This window comes from Ambystoma mexicanum, chromosome 2q, assembly GCF_040938575.1.
Source record: "Ambystoma mexicanum isolate Mex_15411 chromosome 2q, UKY_AmexF1_1, whole genome shotgun sequence".
Lineage (NCBI taxonomy): Eukaryota > Metazoa > Chordata > Amphibia > Caudata > Ambystomatidae > Ambystoma > Ambystoma mexicanum.
The window spans coordinates 307,230,695-307,249,121 of record NC_090924.1 but is presented as its reverse complement, the minus strand read 5'-3'; the positions used below and the strand labels follow the sequence as shown (position 1 = coordinate 307,249,121).

Below are 18,427 nucleotides of genomic sequence, written 5' to 3'. Positions count from 1 at the left end.
ACTTGCAAACTCATTAGGGCAGCCAAACCCTTTCTCTCCCCCACCAACTGTACCACCCTGGCCAGGGCGCTTATCCTGTCAAAGTTGGACTACTGTAACGCTCTATATGTAGGTTGTAACAAATATATCTCAAATAAAATCCAAATCCTCCAAAATAATGCCCTTAGAGCGGCCCTCAGTATCCCGAAGAAAGCCCATATCTCAGTTTCCAGAAGATCTGTCAACTGGCTATCCACCAAGGACAAGATATTCCTTAAATCGGTATCTCTGATTCATAAATGCCTCCACCAAGCAGCCCCTCAATACCTCATCGCCAGATTTACTAGACCCACCCTCTATCGCCCCTCGAGAACGGCCAATTCCAAACTTCTTCTGGTGCCCAGGTTCAAACGTACAATGTCTGGAGGTAATAGCTTCCAGTAAAAGCAGAGCAATTCTGGAACTCCCTTCCTCCTACCTGCAGGGAGGACCTACCCTACCACCAGTTCAGAGCCAGGACTGTCCACTGGCTCAAATCTCTCGACTCATAATGACTTCCGATGCCCAGATGCGCCACTACCATGTGGCTCCTTACCTCATTGAATGTAAATATGTATATAGTACAGCCTACAATGTTTATGTCCTACCCTTCCTATTTGGTGTGATACGTCCGGCACTGTAACCGCAGCTGGACCTCACCCTACTGTATGTAACTAAGTTTTGCAACCCTCTTGCTGCCTTTGCGCCTGGCTACCCCTGGGTTTGGTGCGCATTATAAATAAATAAATACAAATACAAATACAAATACAAAGAAGTATGTTGTTAATTGATATAAGTGCAAGAGTGAAAAAGCTGCTCATATATAAATATGTATACTGACAGCGCATCTGCCCCTCAACATGGTTCATTATTTGTTTTGTTGATTATTTGTATTGTTCAATGTTTTTAAAAACTAATGCCAGATTTATGTCAGATTTATGTCTTTTTTTTCGTTTGAATTTTGGTGGCCTGTGCATGTTTAGAATGCTAGCTTAAAGTCCATGAGATAATACGTTGCCAAACCTCTAAACCATCCAGTTCCCTCCATCTTCTTTAGCAGACCTTTTTTGTTCTATATTTTGTGGTGTCCTGTTTCTGTTGCGACGGCAAATCCTTACACATCGTCTGCATGCTTTTGGGCATGGTACACATGAATGACTGATGATCTATGTGTGCAGAGTTCTTTCTCAATTATGACATGCAGGTATAAGCCTGCTCTGATGTGTCTTGAATCTACTCACCTGCTCCTCTTGCCTGTCGATTTGATGATATAAATGAGGACACAAATGACTTCACTTGGGCCTTAGGTCCACCCTTGGTCTTAAGATTTGCCACAGTGGTCTTAAAGAATTCTCTTCCAATTTCCTGTGAAAACAAGACATATGCTGATAGTAAAACAGAGCAGGATTTACCTCAAACACATGAACGACCCATGCAGTATCTGGTCAGAATTTGGTTCAGCCAGTGGAAAACCTGATGCCAGGACCAATGCTGAAGTGTTGTACTGAGGTTTGCAAAGTGATCATAACTATCCTATTCATCACATGTATTGCCACTGTTAATTTCCTTCCTCGTTTTCAGGGGCATTCATTTTGTTGTCTTATTTAATCAAAGTTACCCTTACACATAACACAGCCATACACAAATATTCTCTATATTCAAAGATGAAAAGGGTAAAATATTACATTGAAAAAGAAAATCCAATCACAGTCATAATTTTAAAATTCCAATAAATGTAGAAATGTTTCACCTACAGCGATTCCAAGTTTCCTAATCGTACTCATACCAATATTAAAACCAATGTAAAGGGAAATATGAGAATTCTAATCAATTCAAGATATATAAAACAAACCTTAAAACCTGTTGTACAATTAATCACAGGATAACCAATAAGCATTTGATCACAGGTGCTAAATACTACTTTACTAAAAGTGTTTAGTGCTAATTCACAGTGGGGACAACCAACTTACAAATTCAAATTCAATGAGGTTTTGGTGCATTTTAGCTGTTTGTTTAACATCTAATGGAGATAATGGTAATTTGATTTAACAATTTTAGTAGCGCTATTGTCCTAGGTGTCTCATGACCACTCTGCAACCTCTCCAACAATGATTTTGTTGTCAACCATAATTGTGCGTAAATCTATTAAATAGCATTAATCTTGGATTTTGTAGAGTCGGACAGCTGACCAGCAACTGTTCCAAAGTTTGAATGATTTCCTGTTTGTTACATAAGCCACAATAATTGGAGATAACAATATGTTTTGAGCAAATGGACTGGATTTCACCCGTAGGTAGTAGTTTTAATCTGAAACGTAAAAACTTAGCTCTTCAACAGGAATTGGGAACTTTTTGCAAGTATCTTGGCAAGGAGCCCAATGCTTTATCACCTTCAGAGAGACTTATACAATGTATAACAGTGCATGTTCTCAATAGTACAAATCCAATCTGGAATAGAACTTTTTTAGTTAGCATTGGGTTCACCTTCAACATTTTCAATGTTTGGTCACTTCTTCTGAGAAAAGACCCACATAAAGTCCTGAAATTATCAAAAGGCCTCATATTTTTGGCACATAGACTTTGTTTTTGGTCTATAAAGATTGACTCCGATGGGGGATTCAATATATTTGATATGATATGATATGATAGGTTATTTATAACGCACTTAATACCCAGAGGTTTCTAAGTGCGGACTCGGGGATCGAACCTGTGTCGGTCCATGTTGTCTTGTTTCCAAGTTATCCTCCCGGGACATTTACTCTCTGTAAAGTGAGAGTATTTTCCATTTACACCACCCAGCCATTGAAATTAATCCCAATTGATATCTTTAGGCGACAATTGATAAGCAGTCTGGAAGACTGAGCAATTTTGTCCAAATAATATCTTCCATGATATCCCAGTCAGTCTGTCTCACCAAGTGACTTATCCCTTGGCCATACAGAATGGCTCGGGTCACTTTCAGCCAATAAAATTCATTAAGAGGTTTTAGGGAGAACCTACAGTATTTGCTGTTGATTCTCTTCATTTGTGCAGCAAACTAGGTTGCCTAATCCTTTGATCATGGTAGTATTAATCCTTTATTTGGTATTGTTTCCAAGTTTATCCCCACATAGGTTATGTGTACCACCGGTGTCCATACAGATTGACCTTTTTTTTGTTGCTAGTTGTTGAATTGTCACGTAACCATAAATGACGATTAGTGTACATTGCCATAGTTCTGCAGTAATAGAATACTTTGTTCATTAAAGGTTTTCTTAACATCTTCATTACATAGGAAGCTATTAAAACACCTTGGGCCTCATTACGAGTTTCGAGGTAACCATGCCCTTGGTAAGGGCATGTCTACCCCCAAAGCCGGGTCTGGGTTCCGGGTTTCCTGAATGGGGAAATACCGGCCATTCCGACCTGGAGGGTCCGGTATTTCCCCATTCAAGGAACCCGGACCCGCTCCATCCCCATAACGATTTGAACCCCCATAGGGCTCAATGCGAATGGGGAGCATGCTAACAACGGGCCTGGGTTAATGACGGGCCCGTTGTTAGCATACTGGTCCGGTCGCAGGACTCGTTAAGGACGTCTGGTAAAACCAGCCTCAAAACCCCCATCCACCTTTCCCCGCCCCTCTCGGGCTGCAATCTTCCCCAGGTCACATGTGGCAGATTTGATGTCCCCCAACTGCCACTCCATTATCTTGCCAGGCCACACCAGCCAGATGCAACCTGGCTGGTTTCTAAGCCCTGTCCATCCCGCCTCATCTCGTTTTTATGTGGTTTCTGGGAACTAGCCAGTTCCCAGCGACACCTCCAGGTAGATTGCCTTTTTTTTTTACACCCCCTTCTACTCCACAGAAACAGACATAATAGCTTTGTAGCCTTCGTCCTCGGACATAGCTGGAGTTATGGGCCTGTAAACCTTGAGAAAAGGCCTCACTGCGCTAAGCCCTTTAACTCGGTCTTCAGGGTCCATAACTCCCAGGACGGCCCTGAGGCTAAGTCTATAAAGCTTAAGTAAAGACAGCAGAAGGCCAAAACAGAATGAGGATGTTGCACTATAAAACCATGAAAAATGAAGATGGGGAGAGGCCAAATGAAAGCAGCAAGTCTCAGGGGATAATAAAGAGTTTGGCTCAGTGTAGAGCATTTCTCTTGTTCTATGACACAGACTTCCAAACCTTAGGACCCACAATGATCAGCAAGCATTTACAGCACATCAGGCTTGGAAACCCAGAACATAGTGAGATATTCTAGCCTGAGCAAGTCTTCTGGGCTTTGCAATTCTGAATGAACACTGACCTAAAAACAAAGATAACTCTGCTAGTTGAATGCGACCACCTAATACTGGCTTTAGAAGTTATCAAGTAGCCAGGGCTGATTTCAAATACTGGGCAAATGCTTGAACAGGTAAATACATGGTATCTTGGGAGTGGCCGGGTTCTGCACTAGCTGCAGTTTCGTCATCAAGTAGTTTCCTCTTTCATGTAGACTTTTCTGAGGGAAGAGGCTTGGTCACATTTGCTATGCCCAGTGCTGAGAGGACTTAATTAACCTTCAGAGCAAGTGTAAGTACTGGGACCTTGTTCTAGAGAAAGTTTAAACCTCAGGTTTTAACAGCAGTCTAGCACAATAATAAGGTTACCTGCAGCAGGCATTTTTGAACAGTCAAGCTGAATGCATTTAAACAAGGATAATTGTCGGGTCCAATACACAATGCCAGTTGGTCCTCTGGCCAATCAAGTCTTGTCTGTGATCTGTAAGGGATCAAAGATCAGATCCTGACCTTTCTGCACCCTTCCAACACCAGCCTGAAACTTGCTCACTAAACTATTGATGAACCTGGCCTACAGTAGAGTGAGACTCAGAGGTCATGTTTTGTCTTCCGATGATCTACTCTGGTGGTATAAATTACATGGTGAACAACAGAGTATAAATTGGAAAAAACCCTTGAGTACCTCCACTGGACCAGATCCCATACATGACACAGGGGTTTGTGGGGACCTGCAATATCCAATTAAGTAGCAAATAGACAATCCACAGGAATAACTGCCTCATCCTTTACTTTCAGATTCCTGGGTTGCTGCTGAGGATCCTATTAACAATGAACTAAAAGGCCCAGTGTAAATTCAACATGGCGGGAATGGTCTAGCTGAACCCGTCCATGGCTGGGAAAGAGCCTCACCTGCACAGGTCGAGTAGTGTTTGCTCCATTTTAGTCTTGGAACCGCAAACTAACTGATAGAAAACCATATTTTTGCCAGGGTTTCAGAGTGAGTCAGTTCTCAGGCCACCTCTCAAATACTACTCTGAAGGAGCTTGATAAAACCACAAACAATTATAAAGACACAGGGCCTCATTACGAGTATGTAGGCAGCCATGCCCTTAAAAAGGACATGGTTGCCTCCATACCGGGTTCCAGGTCCAGGTTCCTTCAATGAGGAATTACCGGGCCATTCAAACCTCGGAGGACCCAGTAATTCCTCACTGAAAAAACCCATCCCCATTCCCATTTGAGCCCTCAGAGGACTCAATGGGAATGGGGAAGGAGCTAATAACGGGCCTGTTTAATAACGGGGCAGTTATTAGCTCCCTGGTCCCCTTGCGGGACCCGCTAAGGACACCTGGTCTGACCAGACGTTCTGAGCGGGTCCTGCAAGGGGACCTTGTAATAGGGCATCCCGTAATGAACGGTGCCGGTCCCGTACCAGCACTATTCATTACGGGAGCGCCTGGGTCGTAATGAGGCCCACAGAGCTGGATGGTAGCAATGAGGTGGTTATAAATAAAAGCCTGGAAAAAATACACTACTCATGATTTCATAAAGAATTCTTTTCTTACTAATTATTGTTGGTATTACTTTTGAGGGGTGAGCGGACAAGCTTTTGTCGAGTAGAGGAAGGTGTTTCTAGTGTGGTTTATTTCTCAGAAAAGCAATTGCAAAACCAATTTGGAAGATTATTTTCATTAGAAAAAAAAGAAGTAACATCATTGAAATAATGGGGTTTGCAAATTGGTTTGGCAATGAAAGTTTTGTTTTTTTAAAATCGAGCCTCTGACAGTAATCGACTACAAAGGTTTCAGATGCATTTTCAGGGAACTCAATCACTTCAATGGCCCTGACTTTCTGGCGTGAAAAACAAACTGCCTGACCAAATGTGGTGGCAGGCTGAGGGTGAAGACCACTGAACCTGGGGTTCAGTGGAGATGTGGCGTATTACGAGATCTGTGCCTTGCTCTGTCCCACCTCTGATCTCTTCCTTATGTGCTGCTGCGCATGCTCACAAGGGCACTCTTACCCATCACTGCCAAGCACTATTGCCTTGTTTCCTTGTCGGGTGAAGACACCATTGCGTGGATTTCTTGGGGGCTCTCCTGGTTCTAGTGAATGTGGGACCTCCAATAGGGCGGATGAAGTCTCTGTCGGCATGCACCATTTTGACCCGGGACCACCATAGTGCCAGCTGCAGGGATGTTTAAAGTACAGCAAGTCTGTGAGGCACAGCCACCCAGCTTGACTTTGTGGCCAGTGATTCCCCTACTTTGCTTTGGGAGCAGGAAATACTCCTGCAACCACCCCAGGGGGATGCCAGATGAGGTAGCCAGAAGGGTAGTGGAGGTTTTCTTTAGCCCACTCCAAAGACCAGAGATTCAGTATTCTGTAGTGGAGACTGTGAGATGGAAATGTGTAAGCGATACATATGGTGGGAGGACCCTGTCATTTCTGGTACTTTGCAACTGGTTTAGCTGCTTTTCTTGTCAGCTTCAAAGGCCTCATCCAGGATGCAATTCTGAATGTGCCCTTGCAAGGTTTAACATCTTGAAGGAGTCCAAAAGGCACCATGTTTCTTGTGTGAGGAACCTCACAAAGGTGGCGTGTGTGTATGTGCATTCAATGGCAGCCTTTGTGTTTGAACATAGTAGTGCACATCCTGCAGCACCCTGGATGGGTATCTAGTAGGTACCTGTGTGTTACATCAGTTCTAGCTGTCCCACGAGAATGAAAGGGATACAAATGTTTCCATGCATGGTCATGGCCTCTACCTGCCGTGGAGCGTGTGAGATGGGGTTTGCCAGAACCAGATATGGCCCAATGCTTGAAAAGTGTCTGAATTTAACTTTGATTCCACACCTTAGTGAAAGCTTCAGAAGGCAGCAGGCAAAGTGTGACTGTGGCAGAAACCACTAATTGGGAGGGCAGAAAATATTTGAATGGCTGCAACCATACAGCTGGGACCTGAGGCACTCTCTCCCCTCCAGATTCTCTACTTAATTCAAGGGTTGCACCTATATTTATCAAATCTGGTGACGAGTCCTGAAGAAGCTGCACAAAGTTGACTCGTCAAATCTATGACAGATTGTATCATATCCTTCGAAGACCACTTCTGATGGCAAAGGTCTGCCAATGTTTGCAAGTCGGATTTCTTCATTGACCAGAGGGGGCAGATCATTGTGCTCTCTTCGCTTGACCCACAAAACAAAAACAGCTCGAGGACCGTTTCCTTCCTGAGAGCCTTGCTACTAATCGCTACACGGTCTTATCACAAAGAGACAGAAGCATTGAACCCATGGGTTCAGCTAACCAGCAGAGCCTGCAGCCTCTGGTTACTAAAGGAGTAGAGAAACCAATTGGAATGGGTAGATTTGTGTGTCCTTTGGAGCCCTTGAGTGCCCCAGTCACTGAGCTGGCCCTGATGATGAAGGGGTGAATGCACTCACACAGCGACACCCAGTAACTAGCTGAGTCTGCAGATGCTGCTAACAAGCACATAATGTAATGCGCCTATACACGTGTGTGTCTCAAGGCGCAACAGGGCAACGAGAGAACGATCCTACTAGGCCTGTACATTCGGATCATGCAAGTGCAGGGATTTATAGCTCACTTGTTTTTTTTATAAATGTCTTTTTTTAGCGCCGATCCAGGATTCGAACCAGTGTTGGTCAGCGTGGTCTTGCTTCCTTGACCCGCGCATTACCACTGAGCAATCCTCCGTTCACTCCCTTCATGCCAATACTAGCCAGATTTGTAAAAACAATGTTTCCATCCCTATTTCTCTTCTGGATGTCAGTCATTTGTTTATACTTTCTTCAATTTTCATGGCTTCACTTTGTAGATAATCAGGAGAAAATATCCACCAAACAAAGAAGCACTTAAAGTGCTTAATAAATAGGAAATGCTCCTTCTTGGCATAAGCTAAACTCCTTGGTCAGCAATAAGACACAAGAGCCGCTGTTGAAGCTGTATTTCTGTGAGGTTTTAAGAGAACTGAACTTCAAAACTGCAATCACTGCATCACTCGGCCTGCATCATTGATTCCACCTATGGCTGTTCATGATATTAGAGGGCGGAAATCAGAATTTACCTTTTTATCCCTCGAATGGCCCGCAAGGCGTCAAACCATTAAGTAGTCCCTCCCACATTTTCCCCGCTCTTTTCTGAGCTTGCTTAATGAAGATTTTGAAAACAATACTGGGACGGTTTTCTGTCAAGGAGTTATTGCAACAATTGCTCACCTAACATGGAGGCACTTACTAAAAATCTGTTCCTCCCTCACCTTCCATGCCACTAAACTATTAATCTCTTCCCTTATCTTCTCTCGTCTTTTCTATTGTTCTTCCCTCCTATTTGGCCTCCGTGCCTCCCAACTTGCTCCCCTCAAATCCATCTAGCACTCGCCATCCGAACCCTCCGTCTTCTTGCTCCTCATGGCTCCATTTCCTCCTCGCTTTCTCATCTTGGCTGGCTTCCCTTTGACTCCCAACTTAAATTTAATTTCCTTTGTCTTGTTTTCAAAACTCTTCACAATCTCGCTCCACCCTACCTTTCATATCTCCTCGCATTCTACACTCCCTCCCGCTCCCTCCGATCTGCTGATCTCTTCCTACTTACAGTACCCCCGTCCCCATGTGCCTCTTCTCGATTCTGTTCCTTTCAGCTCCTTGCCCCCTACATTGGAACTCTCTACCTCTCTCTATCCGCTCCATCCCCACCTACTCCTCTTTCCATGCCTCTTTGAAATCTCTTCTTCTCCATTTCCCACCCTGACAGCCCTCCTTACTTCCCTTTACTTCTCTCTAACCTCACCAACCTTTTCCCTACTTACCTCTCCCTACCCGCTCCATTTCGTCTTACGCTTCCTCCCATTCCCTAATAACTTCATTCTTATTCCCCTGTCATGTCTCCCACATCTCTCCCCCTTTCCTCCCCCTTCGTTCCTCGTTTATTGACCAAGGTAAATTGCCCTACATACTGTTTTGTTGGCTTGTTTCATTTTTGTAATTTGCTTCAATTTTTCTTTTATTATATTCTGTGTATTATTGTTGTCATAATGTAAAGCGCTTTGGTGTAAAGCGCTATATAAACGAAATAAATACAAATACAAATACAAATCAAAGAAAAATAGAAAGAATTCCTGATAAGTGAACAGCTGGGGCAGACAACAGATGGTCAAACCTCCAAGCACACCTGGGCCAGTGCCCTTACCACCCCAACCCTGCTGCCTGGCAATTTTTGGGTCATGAGTAAATCACCCGAGCTTGGCTTGTGGGAAAGCCTAGAGTGTATGTGATAAAAGTACTCCAGGAGACTTGGCATGTATCGAGTATTTCTACCTGCAGAAACATCATCCTTTTTCTGTATCATTCGATAAAGTATATCTCTTAATAATGGCTCGTTGTCGAACCTGTGTTATTCAATGTGATATTGCATAGCATTGTATTTATTTCCGCCCCACTTCCTTCACAAGAATATCCTTCGACTGCGCGTCCACAGATCCCACTATGCAAGCAAACGAAAGCTTGCGGGAATCCATTTGCCTGGGATGAGTAGGGCATTTTCACACAGCCTCAAGTCGGGGCTAAGAGACAGGACCTCCAGATGCAAAATGAGGGCTCTCATTTCCATGGGGAATGCCAGTGTGCAGATGGGGGAGCCCATACTCAATACTGTCCCTTTTTACAATATCAAGGATTGCTTGCGCTAACAATGGCAGACTTTTCCATTTGCACCAGATCTGCTACTTATGTCACATGGACACTCTATGGCAAGGAAGCCTTTATTGAAAGAGACAGGCTCTCCATCTACTCAAACTGATCACAGTGAACATAGCAGACATATCGCCGAATGGTTGATTGGGGGTGGTCAGTGTGCATTAACAACATGCATGGACAGCAATGTTGAGCATGGTATCCAGAAAGAAGGCAGCTAACTCCATTCTTAGCTCCGCATACGACTACTGAACCAATTCCATCCATACAATTACAGGGAATGCTTAATCTAGGATGCACCCTTTGGGGCACCATGCTTTAACAAGTGCTTTAGTGAATCAGAGCAATTGTAAAGCAGGGCCAGATTGCCATGAGTGGCAGTGCTGCTGGTGAGATTTTACTGACAATATTTTCCAGTTGAAAAACTGCTCAAAGCCAGTAGGGTTCACAGTACGACTACCAACCTCCCTTGAAACCGATAGCAGGAGCCACACCAGTGATGTAAAAGGCTTAGTGCTTCCTAAGAGAGTTCCTAACAAAGATGGCTGAATGCTTTATCATTCATGGTGTTGTGGTTTATCGCGGCAACATGCTCATTCAACGTACATGACAATAAGAGAAAATTCACTGACAGCTTCAAAAAGGAGGGTAACATGCAAGTAGCCTGGGTTAGCTAGCATCATCTCACATGGTATTGACATGCATGTTCCAAAACAATCCATTATGGATTTCTCTGGGCTCGCCAAGCCCCATGCAAAGTCATCATTAAACACAAAGGGTTGTACAAATGTCTCATGGTTTTAAATCCACTCACCCCATTAACACTTTTAATAATACTGGTGTTCAGGTAGTAGGACAGCTGGCCCATATCCTTTAAGGTCTTTAGGTTCCAAGTGGAAGGAGCACTGTGTCAGAAATGTAAAAGAAAGTTACAAATAACATTTTTCTTCCATTTTGGATATTTCAAACTCACAGATTATTTTAGTTTTTCTGTAACAACAAAACAAACCACACATAGCCTCGCATAACTGCACATGATGGCTACCAACCCAGAAATACACCTAAGCTCAGCAAACAGTGTAAACCGAATTGAAGCTGCCAACAGCACATCACAGCTCTCTTGCGCTTTTTACTGCTCAGTCCTACTAACTTACCCTACTAGACCCCGGGGGAGCCAGGGATTTCATGGGTAGGGCCGAGCCTGGGGGTCAGGCCTGGCTCTAGGAGCCCACCACGGGCCGAGCCCATGAAATCCCTGGCTCCCCCAGAAAAAGGAAATTAATTAAACGCGGCCCTGGCAGGGCCGATTTATTTATTTTTCATATATGGGCCTTTCTTCCCATTTTGCCCACGCAGCGCAGGCAAAATGGGAAGAAATGGTCAAATGTGGAAAAAAATAAATGGGCATTTCTTTAAGTGGAAAGAAATGCCCATTCATTTGTTTTCATATTTGACCATTTGTTTCCATTTTGCCTGCGTGGCGCAAGCAAAATGGCAAGAAATGCTCTTTTTTATTCTGCATTGGGCAGCCATGGTGGGGCCCATGGCAGGCCCTGGCATCCGGGGGTACCGGCCCGAAAGGAGGGTCGGGCTGGAGCCCCTGTTGGAGCCTGGGCCGGCCAGGGCCTTGCCAGGCTCGCCCACATTATACCCGCCAGAGCGCAAGGGGACCACTCCAGTGATGATAGTGCGCAGTTTAAATATCCTTTAACATAACATAACATAAATAAACTGAAGAAAATCACATTATTCATTTCTTGGTAGTGTTCTTTATGATGAATTAGCCCTTTCTCCAAAAGATCCGCCATCTTAGATATATCTTCTCCACTGCCAGCTGCTTTCAGAAAACTTTCTGTCACCGGGGAGCACAATGTGTCTCTGTGTCAGTTCCGCTGAGCACTGGTGGATGCCCATGACGCAGGACGTGACGTCGGGGGCAGTATGTATGGAACCAGCAGAGCTCCATGACCTCAATTACGCCTTTTTCTCTAGCAGTTGGTAGTTGAGGGACGAAAGAACAGCAAGATGTGAACAAGCTATCCGCTATGAGGGGACAGCTGGAAGTGCAATAAGAAATCTGTGGGAGTAAGGACCAATCCATCAGAAAGAATATTATTTAAGCAAAAAGCCTCGAGATTCAGGGACATTACTGAGTCAGGTTAAGCCCCGGTGCCCATAGTTACAGGGCAGAGCAAAGCGAGGGCCTTAATGAAGGCCCTGGCGCCTTACCTGACTCAGTAATGCCCCCATGTCTAGGGGCTTAATGCTATTAGTACCCTGGCCCGCAAGACCGGGGTACTAAGAGTAACATTTTTCTGTTCCGACACGCTCTGGCGCTTCGGAACAGAAAAAAAGAAAATTGTCAAAAAAATGGCCGCTGGGGAAGGGAAAACGGAGTCGGTTTTCCCTTTCCATGGCGGCCATCGGGAGCGGAAGCACTGGGGGCAGAAGTGTTCCCAGCGTGTTCGCTCTCGAAAAAAGACCAAAAAGGTAAGTGGGGTTGGGAGGGCAGGGAGGGGATTGTTTGGATGGAGCTGTGGGGGGTGGAGGGAGGGAGGGACAAAACACTTATCTGAATCCACGGTGGGGGACGATGGCAGCCTCCAGCCGTGTGCTTGCTCGGGGCGGGGATTACTCCGTTCCGAGCCTCCTCATTGGCTGAGGGGCTGCAACACACCCTCGCCGGGGACAAAGGGAAAGAAGGCCAGAGAGAGATTGCTGGTCGGGTAAAGCCCCGGCCAGGGCCAATCAGATTGCATCTTACAATCTGATTGTCCCTCGTCGGGTACTAATGAGAGAGAAGTAATTTGTTCTTCTAGTGGATTCCTTCCTACCACAAAGACTTCTTCCTAAATATACTCCCTAAGGAGTACAGAATCTAGGGAAGGGAGGAGAGCAAGGACAGGACCCCCATACCGGGAAACTCTGTAGCACCATTACTATAAAATGGCGTCTTAACCCAACAAGGTAACAAGGCAATAGTGCTTGGCAAATGTGTGCAAAGAAGCCAAAGTAGCCACATGACAAATGTCCAAAAAGGGGCAGCTGTCTGCAGGGCAGAGACAACTACCAGGCTTCTGGTGGAATGAGCCCTGAGCCCTCCAGGCACTTCTTTTACAGCCATATCTTAGCACTCTGAAATGCTGAGGATAATGCACCTAGACAGAGCTCCGTTAGCAACAACCCTGTCTGCATGTGACCCAGCATAGCTAAAACAGAGCTGGTCATCCTTCCTTAGGTCCCTTGTCCGAGAGGCAAAGTAACTGATAGACCTCTTGAGGTCAAGACCGTGAAACCTCTGCACCATTTTGGATGGATGAGGTGGAGGGTTAAAAATAGGAAGATTAATCTTTTGTGAGATGGAAATCCAACATGTCCTTTGCGAGGAGAGTCAGTCTCACACTCAGAAACGCTTTATCTCTAAGGAAGACAAAGAACAGAGGTTTGGAAGACACAGCATGGAGCCTGCTCCACTGGCCTTGCAGAAGAGATGATGACCAGGAAGACCATCTTAAAGGTGAGCAGCCTTAAAGAATTCCAGGGCACAAACTGTGCCGCAATGAGAAATGTTACCCATGCAGGAACAATAACCTGGTGCAGTGAAAACTGGTTAGCTAATACCCACAAAAACTACATACCAGTAGAGATGGAAAAGAATGGGTCCAGTTCCGGTGTCGTGTCAGAGGCTGAAATAGCAGCCTGACACCGCTTCACAGTGACAATCTGAAGCTCCTACTCGGGCAAGGAGAGGAGTAAAGAAATATCAGTAGAAGTTGTGCAGATTGAAGGCTCTAGACCCTCTCTCCTGACACCAAGATTTCAATTACACCGCCTGCAGGCATAGATGGACTTGGTGACAGGTCTCCTTACATAAATAAGTGTATCAAGGACATCCTCAGGCAGATCCCCCTTCTTATATCTGAGCTTCTCAGCAGCCAATGACGGAGGGTGCTGAGGCTCGGGTGGAGGACCCAGCTACTACAACTGGGAGAGCAGATTCACCCTCACCATGCGGCGTCACATTGTACAGATGGACATGCCCAGAGGTTCTGGTAACCATGTACTCTGGGCCCAGCATGGGGCAATCAAGATTCCGACTTCTGCAATCTCTTGAGAACCAGTGGAATTACAGGAATCGATGGGAACACATAGAGGAGAGTGATGTTCCACTCTACATTCAATGCGTCGATCTGAGCTTCACGTGGGGGAAATTCCCTGAAAGTTCCTGTTTACAATGGGAGTGAAGAGGTCCATCGCCTGGGTCTCCCACAGGGAGAAGATCACAGTCAGTGCTTCATAGAAGAGCTCTCACTGATGGAAGACTGACACCTGCCTGCTCAAGATGGGCAGCCGATTGAGAGATGTTGTTCTCCAGAACCACAGTTGCGTTGCTTCACTACACAGAGGAAGTAACCTCATACCATCTCAGTCCTTTAGGTGATGCATGGGCATTGTGTTGTCTGTCTGAATCATGACACACAAGCCCTGAACAGAAGGAAGATGGCTAATCAGTGCTAACCTGATCGGTTCTATGTTGAAATACCGAATTTAAAATAACACGGCCGAAAAATACAGATTTTTTTAAATCGAATTTTCAAAATGCCTTTTCTGTTTTTGCACTTTTTCTATTTCAAATGCAGGGGGGGGATCCACTGCAGTCCCCACCACATTCCCTCTCCCTTAATGTATTCCCTTAATCAAGCCACCAGCTATTTTATGTAAAAAAAGGGTCAAAAGTATTTGTTTTTAGAGAATAACACCTGATCACCGGCAATTCTATCAGTCTGATGAGTTTCAATGCCTTGGCAGGGGATCAGAACCCACTGAGAATCAGATCATCAGGGGAAGAACCACAAGATTTCACTGAGGTCTCTGTGATAACTGTCAAGTGAGGCCATGTTTACCAAAAGGCTTTACCCTTACCTCATTGTACAATATGGCTGACTACAGGAGGTCCTGTCAAACTTTGTTCGAGAACTGCAACAGACCTGTCATGTCACCCTCAAACCAAGACTAGTGACAGCAATCCAGCCTCTGGAGCAACCTAATGCGCAACAGAGGTTTGAGCTCCACAAAGGTGAGGGATGCCATAAGGCCCAAAAGCTACAGAAAGACCAAGGCTGGCACTTGACAATGTGTATTGAAGACTTTGGGAGGGAAAACCCAGCCGAAATCTTGTCCAGAACCACCCTTATTAATGGGAGCAACTCAGAAAATGTGACATGGGGCTTCCTGAAGTTCAGGTCGCCCAAGGGCATCATGGCGCTAATGAGGAAGACTGCTCAGGTAGGGGAGGAAGCCATGAGGTGGAGAGCTAGAAAAGAACGGTCTTGAGTGCTCTTCTAAAGCCAAGGTGATTGGGGATTTTCCTCATTGCAGGAGGAAGGTTGTTCCAAAGTTTAGCAGCTGCTATGGAAAACGCCCTACTACCGACCCTCACATGGTTGAATCTTGGAACAGCAAGAAGATTCGCAGTGGAAGAGCGTAAATCCCGTTTGGGGAGATGGCGGGAGAATTTAGTCTGCAGGAACTCAGCCCCTTGACCATGAATAGCCCGATGGACTATACACAGGGCCTTGAAATGTTCACGTTAGCCAACTGGGAGCCAATGAAGTTGGCGAAGCACTGGGGAGATGTGAGCTCCATACGAGGTGCCCGTGGTTAGCCTGGCCGCCAGATTCTGAATATGCTGTAGCCGCTGTATTAAGCCAATCGGCTGCGATAGGTACAGAGAGTTACAATAATCCAAGCGGCAGAGAACTAACGCTGTGACTACCGGAGGGTGCATGGGTTCAGGTATCATGGGCAAAACCTTCTTCAGAACCCTGATCTGATAATGAGCAGCTTGACACACAGCCGTCACTTGGTTAGACATGGAAAGGGAAGCAGAGAGAATAACACCCAGGTGTTTTACACTGCTTACTGGGCTGGGAAGAGGACCCAGGGAAGTGGGCCAGAAAGCAGTGGTCCAAAGTGAGGGATCAGGGGGACAACCCACCACCAGTACCTTGGACTTGTCACCATTGAGCTTGAGCCAGTTCTGATCCATCCAATCGCTGACGGCCCTCAAACAGTCACAACGACACCTCAACTCGATCTTGATCTAACCGGATCAAGATTTGAGTGTCGTCGGCATAAGAGTAACAGTTGAGGCCGTGGGCACGGATGAGGGAGACCAGCGCCCAGATGTAGATGTTATACAGGATGGGGGAAAGTGAGGGAACCTGCGGGACACCACAGGTGAGAGGACAGGACGAAGAAAGGAAAGGGGGCATGGCAAGAGTTTGTGTGTGGTCTGATAGAAAAGAAGTGAACCAAGCAAGGACTTGGCCGGATATTCCGATCTGAGCCAGGCGTGACAGCAGGATGGGGTGGTCGACCGTGTCAAATGCGGCTGACAGATCTAACAGGATCAGAGTATCAACCCACCTGTGTAGCAGATAACGGGTGTGATAAAGGTGGGCTGACCCCAGATCTGGGATTGGGTTTGAATGAGCCAGTCATCCATGTAGGAAAAGATGTGAATCTTCTCCTTCCTGAGACGTGCAGCCACCACAGCCAACAGTTTGTTAAAGACCCTTGGCGCTGACCCTTGCGGCTGAGGAATGGTCAAAGGGAAGGAGCATGAATTGGTAAAGGGTGTTCCCAACCACAAACCTCAGGTACTGCGCGTTCTTTGGATGGACCTGCATGTGGAATTAGATACCTTGGAGGTCCAGGGACACCAGCCAGTCCTGTGGTTCGAGGGGCAGGGGAATCTGAGCCATGGTGACCATCTTGAATAAGTCCAAGGAGCAATTTCAGCAGATCCATGGTGTGTCTCAGACCTTCAGGACCAAAAAATAAAGGGAGCACCAGCCCTTACACCTCTCTGATGTGGGACACAACATGTAAGATCCAGGCATTGAAAGTGGCGTACTAGCACTCTCAAATGTGCAGGGACAGCCCCATACCTACCCCCACAGGAGTGAAGAGGACAAAGTCCAAATTAAAGTGGCTGTGGACATAGGAATACTGAGGCAATGTGGAAGTAGCAGCTCCACCATGTTGGGCATCTCTGCCAAAACCCTTATACCGTTGCAGCAGAAGTGATAATATCGAGGTTTGCCAGAGGGTGCTGGCCTCTACAATGGTGAGAAACGGAAGTGTGGGACATAAAGGAACTGCCCCTAGTAGTGGAGGCAACAGGCTGTTGGGCACCTAAACCAAAAGACTTAGACGTGTCCTTGGAGGCCTTGAACATCTACAAGGACACATCTGCTTTTGCCCCCAAAAAGTAATCAATGTCAAATGGCATGTCCACAAGCTTTGGCTGGACCTCTGGAGAGAAACCAGAGGAATGGTGGTGCAGGATAGACCCTTTGCCCATATTACGAGCCCCACCTTTGGCCATATCCAGGCCAGACTGCATTATTGGTCGGGTAGCCTCCTTGCAGTCTTCCACCAAAAAGACAAATCCATCTCTGTTACTGCATGAGCAGATGTTCATCAGCCTCGAAGACCACACTCCATAGAAACAAATACCTTGCATCCCATCGCTTCAAGGTGTTTTACTTTCCCGGTCCGTCGTGGAACCCAACCCTGCAGTGGATGCCTGAAACACTAGGTTTTCCAAAGTCGGGAGTGTGGATAACCAACTTGGATCCATTGGGGCAGGGCAATGCTTCTTGTCACTGTCCCGTCCACAGGGTTAGAGGCATGCTGAAGCTTTGACAGGGACAGAAACAGCTGTTTTAAAAGGGAGCAGCATCTTCCTTGGGTCCCTGATCAAGGATGTCAGTGAGATCAAACTGGAACACAGGCTGCGTCAATGCAATCAAGCTTAAGAGTATGTACACCTTTGGCAATAGTCTTCTGGATAGACCAATGAAGTTTACCAAAAGCCAAAGCTTGCATAGAATCGAAGTCAGGTGATGTGTACAAACTACAGACAGGTGATGTCTACAAACTACAGACAACTCTTCATTTTGGCCATAGAACTCCTCTGTGAAGTCGTCAATCACTCCAGATTTCAAAAGCTGCAGTACAGTGGGGACAGGATATTTCTTTTAGTCATAGATCTTGCTCATTTTTAAAATGTACAATATTGTGTTCTAGAAACCAGAGCTGAGTACAGCAAGGTGTCAAGCTAAGAATTTTGGCGTCAGGGCACTGAGGCTCGTAGACAGAGCTGCAAGGCGCTCTAGGATAGCAGCCTCCACTATCTTAGCTGCTAGCAAGCTTGTGGTTGCAGTCGAAAGAGGTGCCATTATCGGCTTCAACAAGGCATCATTAGCCACCTGAATACCTCCCACTGCTCTGAAACAGAGGAGCTGGAGAGGAACTGTACCTTTGATGGCGATTCCTTGTAGAGTCATTATCATCCATGAAGTGGGAAGCACAGCTCCTCTTTCTGCTGCTTTGATGGACCGCTGAGAGAGGAATCGCTTGGGG

The 18,427-nt window shown here is 45.9% G+C and overlaps 1 protein-coding gene across 4 annotated transcripts in view; it reads right to left on the bottom strand.

The window, feature by feature from the left end:
• Positions 1-18,427, bottom strand: part of LOC138569359 (uncharacterized) — a 1,262,132-nt gene that overhangs the window by 98,251 nt on the left and 1,145,454 nt on the right. For all 4 annotated transcript variants that reach the window (XM_069647272.1, XM_069647275.1, XM_069647274.1 and 1 more), the window contains 2 exons: positions 10,809-10,899; positions 1,260-1,383 (listed from right to left, as the gene is read on the bottom strand). In XM_069647272.1, the coding sequence (XP_069503373.1) occupies positions 1,260-1,383; positions 10,809-10,899 (215 nt within the window). The remainder of the gene's footprint in view (positions 1-1,259; positions 1,384-10,808; positions 10,900-18,427) is intronic.